At 31.7% G+C, this 8,569-nt stretch overlaps 1 protein-coding gene across 1 annotated transcript; it reads left to right on the plus strand.

The window, feature by feature from the left end:
• Window positions 1-213: 213 nt before the first annotated feature.
• Window positions 214-8,569, plus strand: SerRS (Seryl-tRNA synthetase). Its single transcript, XM_075374125.1, has 2 exons — window positions 214-1,968; window positions 8,433-8,569. The coding sequence occupies exon 1, from the start codon at window positions 437-439 to the stop codon at window positions 1,919-1,921; it is 1,485 nt and encodes a 494-aa protein (XP_075230240.1). The 5' UTR covers window positions 214-436; the 3' UTR covers window positions 1,922-1,968; window positions 8,433-8,569.

Here is an 8,569-nt window from a genome sequence, read left to right on the forward strand (position 1 = left end):
AATTACTTTAAATTTTTATCCTCAATTGTGATCACTTTTTATATTTTTTTAAATTTTATTACAAAATACGGCTTGTTAATTTTTAGAAAATTATTTATACCTAAACAATCGCTAAATACGAAAATCTAAGTAAAGAAAGAAGTGATGTAAGGTTATGATAATACGGTGCAAGACTGGTGTAGACGTTGGATTTAGCTGCATACCTAGGTACGTGGTTATTTGAGTTCAGTGTGTAGTTTGAATTCTCTAGTGCTTATCTAGCGCTATAATTCCCGTTATGACCCATAAGGTACACAGTTATCAGTGATAGTTAATTTTATTTAGTGTATATTAATGGATTTATAGTGTTAGTTGGAACTGTTATTCAAAAGTGTGAAAAAAGTTAATTTAATTTACGCACGTGTCGGCTTTCCAGATTTAGATTTAAATTAAGACAATGGTTCTTGATATTGATTTGTTTCGTTCTGATAAAGGTGGAGATCCAAATAAAATAAGAAAGAATCAGGAAAATCGTTTTAAGGATGTTACCTTAGTAGATAAAGTCGTAGAAAACGACACTAAATGGAGAAAGCTTCGTTTTAAAGCAGACAGTTTAAATAGAGCAAAAAATATATGTAGCAAAGAAATTGGAGAGAAAATGAAGAAAAAGGAACCCGTTGGCTCAGAGAGTGATGAATTGCCAAATGATTTTGTTAGTCCAGATGCTATTTCTGCAGATGATTTAAAACCCTTAACTGTGAATCAGATTAAAAAGGTTCGAATTCTTATTGATGAAGCCATGAAACAGAATGAAAAGAATATGGCTATTGTTGAAGCAACCAGAAATGCTGCTTTAGGAGAAGTTGGAAATCATTTACATGCATCTGTCCCAATAAGTAATGATGAAGAGGAAAACGAGGTAGTCTGTACATATGGTGATGTTACTGTAAGAAAGAAGTATTCGCATTATGACTTAATACATATGATTGATGGAGTTGACACAGAAGCAGGTACAATGGTATCAGGTGGTAGAGGATATTATCTTAAAGGTCCATGTGTGCTACTTCAACTAGGTTTAATACAGTTAGCTATGAGTAAATGGGTAAGTAAAGGTTATATTCCACTTTATACTCCATACTTTATGAGAAAAGAGATAATGCAGGAAGTTGCTCAGTTGTCACAGTTTGATGAAGAATTGTATAAAGTAATTGGTAAAGGTAGTGAAAAGGTTGGTGGAGATAAACCTGCTGATGAAAAATATCTTATTGCTACTTCTGAACAACCAATAGCAGCCTTACACAGAGATTCATGGCTTCCTGAAGCATCACTCCCAGTACGTTATGTAGGACAGTCAACTTGTTTTCGCCAAGAAGTTGGCTCACATGGCCGTGACACTAGAGGTATATTTAGAGTGCATCAGTTTGAAAAGATTGAACAGTTTACTATTACTTCTCCATTTGACAATAAATCTTGGGAAATGATGGATGAAATGATAGCAAATTCAAAGGAATTCTATGAAGAATTGGGTATTGCATATAGAGTAGTCAATATAGTGTCTGGGGCATTAAATAATGCAGCTGCTAAAAAGCTAGATTTAGAAGCTTGGTTTCCAGGTTCTGGTGCATTTCGTGAGTTAGTATCTTGTAGTAATTGTTTAGATTATCAGTCAAGACGATTACACGTTAGATTTGGACGTACTAAGAAAATGAATGAACAAGTTGATCATGTACACATGTTAAATGCTACTTGCTGTGCAACTACTAGAGTTATTTGTGCTATTTTGGAAACGTTCCAAACTGAAACTGGAATCAAAGTACCTGATCCATTAAAACCGTATCTTCCTGCAAAATATCATGATGAAATTCCTTATGTTAAACCTGCTCCAGTTGATGAAGAAGAAACTAAAAAGCAGAAAAAACAGAGAGAAGGGATGAAGAAATAAGCTTAAATGATGTTTTAACATATGCTGATTTTTTTTTTTAATGCAAGGTACTGTTTACTAATTAGCCTAATTTTAACTCTTGCTCCTATTTAAATTTAAATTAATTCTTGTTATAATAATGCTTTATAACCCCATATTATTAAGTAGAAGTTTAAAAAAAGAGTGCTTCAATTAAGACCTGATTCTAGTCTGAATGTTGAAAGAGATATTTGTTCAAGTCAAAATTTTAATTAATTTTTTTTCTGCTTGGTGAAATTAATATTAATCTAATCTTTGTTAGGAAATTTTTATTTTAGACTTTTTTCGTTTTGCTGTTTTCATTTTTGAGTAATTAAAGAATCTTTTGTTGGTTCATGAATAATGTATTTTTATTAAATCAGTATTATAATCACATATATTGTAGTGATAATCATCAGCAGTATTGATATATTAAAATAAAACAAATGTAATTAATTACAAGCAAGACAGATTGTGTACATTTGTCTTAATGAAGTACAATAATCTTTTTTAATTACAGTTTGTGTAATTAAGCAGTTCATTTTTTTTTTAACTTGATCTCAGATGTTAGTAGTTACTGCAATTTCTCAATTTCCTTGTTAAGTAATTTTTAATTTAATTTATTCATTTTTTTTCTATTTATGTTTCTTAGTGTATAATTTATGAAAGATGTATATTGTTTATGTTATGGTTTAAATTTTGGTAATTCATTATTTAATTTTTAAATGTATATGGTTTTACTAATCAAGATGTCAGTTGCTGTGTTTTTATTCCATAGTACAATTCCAATCCACTTTGCAGTTATTCATATTTACAAACTAACATTAAAATGTCTGCTCTATTAATATATATATATATATATATAATTTTCAGTCGGAATTTTCAGTCGGTTTATAAACTAAATCCCAACAGATGATTAAAATATTTAAACCTACCCATTCATGGGACTCTTAGTATGTATAAATCAATTAAATGCCAAAATTGAAAATGATGTTTCATATCATTTTAAGTAAAATATTGTAGAATAAAAATCATTCCTGTTTTGGTGTGATACGTCATTAACCAGTATGCTACTTATAATTTTGTATTGAAAAAGATAATAATTTAGCCCTCCTAAACAAATAAAGTATTTATACAATGAAATAATTTACTTCTTACTATTTGAGGGTATAATTTCATTTTCTTGTTACATTTCATTTTATCTAGATAATATATTTTTACTGCTACAGTACTTGTTTCAGCAACTGAAACATGGAAAATTACCATTCTTGTCTTAAGAATTGGTTACAACTTTTAATATTAGCATTATTGTTTTTCTGGCAGTGTTGACATGTTTTCTGTCAGTATATTGACTGACTGATAAAAGTTATTTTAATTTAGTAACTATTACATTGTTCAGTAAGTAATGCACAATATTTAGTATATTCAATTATATAATTTTTAATAGCATGTGCGGTTGTTAGCCTAAAGACTGAATTATACTTTCACCCTATTAAGGTTGTAAAATGTAAGTAATAAATTAAATTTGTTGAATTTTTAAAGGATTATCTGAAATTGTTAAATTGCATTTTCTTGTTGGGTAACTATTAATTTTCCATTTCTAATGCAGTTTGATATTTATTACTTTTTAAAGCTGATAATTTATTGCAGTCAGTTTATTTTAAATTTAAATCTTTATCTTTTAATCTATTGAAAATAAACTATAGTAACTGATACAGTAAAGTACTGCTAAGTGTTTCTAATTTTATAGACTAATGTTCCAAGACTGCTTAACTTCTAATAAAGCTTCTTTATTCTTTGTTTGAATACATAGTTTATTATAGTTGAAGAGATTATTTTGAAACTTTTTCCTTACTAGCATGTGGAAATTATAAATTTGTTTTAAAAAAATTAACAGCGTTAAAAGCCATATATTTGTATGGTTTTTTAAAATTAAAAAAAGGAACAAGGTTTTAACCATTATTAGGATATTAACAAAAAAAAGTTACTTTTTTAGTTGAAAACAAGGTTGAAAGTTCTGCTTATGAAATAAATACTTTGATATTTTTGTATTCCTGAGCTACAACATTATAATTCTTCTAATTTAGATTAAAATGCTTACAGCTTAATCCATTATTAATAAAAAAATTTGTTGGGTGCAATTTCATTACATAGTGTTAGTATTTATTTATGGCCACAGCAGTGTCATGTAAAATAAATTTCTTCTTTATGCAAGTGTTTACAGCTATAAAGGCTGTCTCACATCCCAACCACCAAACCTTCTATCCTGCAAACTTTCCTCCTCCAATTTCCTTCTCTACAGATATTTGCTCCATCATACACTGTACCGGTTGCCCCAGTTCTTTCGATCTCCTCATTTCTCTCACTGCATTCTTGAAACTCCCAACTACTATGCATCGCATCTATCTTCACAGCCAATAACCAACCCTCATTCTCTTTTTCTAATTTCCCAAGCTTCTGACCCATACATGAAGTTTTTTTTTTTTTTGTCTTCAGTTATTTGACTGGTTTGATGCAGCTCTCCAAGATTCCCTATCTAGTGCTAGTCGTTTCATTTCAGTATACCCTCTACATCCTACATCCCTAACAATTTGTTTTACATATTCCAAACGTGGCCTGCCTACACAATTTTTCCCTTCTACCTGTCCTTCCATTATTAAAGCGACTATTCCAGGATGCCTTTAGTATGTGGCCTATAAGTCTGTCTCTTCTTTTAACTATATTTTTCCAAATGCTTCTTTCTTCATCTATTTGTCGTAATACCTCTTCATTTGTCACTTTATCCACCCATCTGATTTTTAACATTCTCCTATAGCACCACATTTCAAAAGCTTCTAATCTTTTCTTCTCAGATACTCCGATTGCCCAAGTTTCACTTCCATATAAGCCACTGCAAACATACACTTTCAAAAATCTTTTCCTAACATTTAAATTAATTTTTGATGTAAACAAATTATATTTCGTACTGAAGGCTCGTTTAGCTTGTGCTATTCGGCATTTTATATCGCTCCTGCTTCGTCCATCTTTAGTAATTCTACTTCCCAAATAACAAAACTTTTCTACCTTCATAATCTTTTCTCCTCCTATTTTCACATTCAGTGGTCCATCTTTGTTATTTCTACTACATTTCATTACTTTTGTTTTGTTCTTGTTTATTTTCATGCGATAGTTCTTGCGTAGGACTTCATCTATGCCGTTCATTGTTTCTTCTAAATCCTTTTTACTCTTGGCTAGAATTACTATATCATCAGCAAATCGTAGCATCTTTATCTTTTCACCTTGTACTGTTACTCCGAATCTAAATTGTTCTTTAATATCATTAACTGCTAGTTCCATGTAAAGATTAAAAAGAAACTGAGATAGGGAACATCCTTGTCGGACTCCCTTTCTTATTACGGCTTCTTTCTTATGTTCTTCAATTGTTACTGTTGCTATTTGGTTCCTGTACATGTTACCAATTGTTCTTCTATCTCTGTATTTGAACCCTAATTTTTTTAAAATGCTGAACATTTTATTCCAGTCTACGTTCTTGAATGCCGTTTCTAGGTCTATAAACGCCAAGTATGTTGATTTGTTTTTCTTTAATCTTCCTTCTACTATTAATCTGAGGCCTAAAATTGCTTCCTTTGTCCCTATACTTTTCCTGAAACCAAATTGGTCTTCTCCTAACACTTCTTCCACTCCCCTCTCAATTCTTCTGTATAGAATTCTAGTTAAGATTTTTGATGCATGACTAGTTAAACTAATTGTTCTGTATTCTTCACATTTATCTGCCCCTGCTTTCTTTGGTATCATTACTATAACACTTTTTTTGAAGTCTGACGGAAATTCCCCTTTTTCATAAATATTACACACCAGTTTGTATAATCTATCAATCGCTTCCTCATCTGCACTGCGCAGTAATTCTACAGGTATTCCGTCTATTCCAGGAGCCTTTCTGCCATTTAAATCTTTTAATGCTCTCTTAAATTCAGATCTCAGTATTGTTTCTCCCATTTCATCCTCCTCAACTTCCTCTATAACACCATTTTCTAATTCATTTCCTCTGTATAACTCTTCAATATATTCCATCCATCTATCGACTTTACCTTTCGTATTATATATTGGTGTACCATCTTTGTTTAACACATTATTAGATTTTAATTTATGTACCCCAAAATTTTCCTTAACTTTCCTGTATGCTCCGTCTATTTTACCAATGTTCATTTCTCTTTCCACTTCTGAACACTTTTCTTTAATCCACTCTTCTTTCACCAGTTTGCAGTTCCTGTTTATAGCATTTCTTAATTGCCTATAGTTCCTTTTACTTTCTTCATCACTAGCATTCTTATATTTTCTACGTTCATCCATCAGCTGCAATATATCGTCTGAAACCCAAGGTTTTCTACCAGTTCTCTTTATTCCGCCTAAGTTTGCTTCTGCTGATTTAAGAATTTGCTTTTTAACATTCTCCCATTCTACCTTATCTTTTTTACTCAGACCTCTTGCGATGTCCTCCTCAAAAATCTTCTTTACCTCCTCTTCCTCAAGCTTTTCTAAATTTCACCGATTCATCTGACACCTTTTCTTCAGGTTTTTAAACCCCAATCTACATTTCATTATCACCAAATTATGGTCGCTATCAATGTCTGCTCCAGGGTAAGTTTTCCAGTCAGCGAGTTGATTTCTAAATCTTTGCTTAACCATGATATAATCTATCGGATACCTTGCAGTATCGCCTGGCTTTTTCCAAGTGTATATTCTTCTATTATGATTTTTAAACTGGGTGTTGGCAATTACTAAATTATACTTCGTGCAAAACTCTATAAGTCGGTCCCCTGTTTCATTCCTTTTGCCCAGCCCGTATTCACCCACTATATTTCCTTCCTTGCCTTTTCCAATGCTTGCATTCCAATCTCCCAACTATTATTAAATTTTCATCTCCTTTTACGTGTTTAATTGCTTCATCAATCTCTTCGTATACACACTCTACCTCATCATCATCATGGGCGCTATCATCATACATGAAGTGCTCTCAATAATACAATTGTATAACCTGTACTTAGTTGATTTTCATAACCCTTCACACCACCACAAAGAATTGCGCTCTGGATAACCATCCACCCCAAAGCTATACGATGACATTTTGCATTATTTCCTTCCTGTGATAAAGTAGAGCCAGGGTGCTTAAAGTCTTCATATCCCTTGATGATATTCACATCTGTGGTCAAGTCATCTTTTGCACCAGCCACTAGATACTTTGTCTAAAATTTATTTTCAAATCCCACTTAATAAAGATTTCCATCAATTTTCTTATCATATAACTAATATCAAACTGATCTGATGCTATGATGATCTAATAATCTGCAAACGGCAATTTATATATATATATATATATATATATATATATATATACATGTGTATATACATACAATACTTATTCACCTCCACTCTCATCCTTCTACTTTTTTTCCATCATTCTTCCTATACCTTATCCAAGTAAAGCTTAAACAGAATTGAAGAAAGCCAGTACCTTAACATAAGCTCTTAATAACTGTAAAAACATTTGACAGATGTTTTCCCACCTTAGCAGTGCCTACTTATTCCTATAAAAGTCATTATTGCTCTTACGTATGTTTGATAAAGGCCACAATTAATAACAACTTAGAACAATTTCTTCACTGGCACCATATCATAAGCTTTTCTAGGTTTATGAAAACCATGTGGGTCTCCAAATTTCTAACTATCCTTTTACTTAGAAGTTTTCTGTGAATGAAAATATTATTCGCACATGACCTTCCTGCTGTAAAACTAGCCTGCTCCTCCAATTACTATCTCCCTCTCTATTTTCATTTTTACAATTTCGTCCATACAACCTCCCAATAGACATGACACTTATCTCTCTGTAGTGTCTACAGTCTGTTCTAACTCCTTGGTTACATATTGAAATAATATATGCCAGTTTCCATTCTGTTGGCATTTCCTGCCCCTCAATGAGCCATCCATTAAAAGTACTCTGCAATACTTCAGTCACACAATCTGGACTATTCTTAATGAGTTCTATTGGAATGTTTCCAGGACCTGGTGATTTTCCATTTTTTGTCTGTCTCAATGCCCTTTTTTTGTTACTCCACTCACCACCTCATGGTTCTCTTTCAGCAGTCCCTCATAATATCTTTCCCATTCCTCCATATTAACCATTGACATATTTATTCCTTCACAGGTATCATTCCTCAAGCTCTTACAACCTCCCATGCCTCCCTAGGCATAATTAATTTTTAATTTGAAAAATTAAGAATTAAATATTACCTTGTTTTTATGTTCTCACAAAAGTTAGCTCTTAACAGAATTGGTCAGTGTGTCCAGCCAACTTGCCATTTACATGATAATGCCTGAAAGTCCCATCATGATTTATAGGTTTTAATTAATATAACATTTTATTAAAAGACGTTCAGAAGATATAATAGTGTTCAAATTAATGTAAAAATAAATATATCAACTGTTAGAAATATTAGGTTTTTTATTTCTGTTACAGATGGATCCAGAAATTTTAGCACGGCTTATTCCACAAGGTAAAGAATCAGTTCGTCCTGCCTGTAAAAAATGCGGTTATTCAGGTCATTTAACTTATCAGTGTCGCAATTTTATTAAAGTTGATCCAAATAAAGATAT

Source organism: Lycorma delicatula, chromosome 8 (assembly GCF_047948215.1).
Source record: "Lycorma delicatula isolate Av1 chromosome 8, ASM4794821v1, whole genome shotgun sequence".
NCBI classification, from domain to species: domain Eukaryota; kingdom Metazoa; phylum Arthropoda; class Insecta; order Hemiptera; family Fulgoridae; genus Lycorma; species Lycorma delicatula.

Coding starts and splice junctions, on each gene's coding strand:
- SerRS (XM_075374125.1), top strand. CDS start 437: ATGGTTCTTGATATTGATTTGTTTCGTTCTGATAAAGGTGGAGATCCA.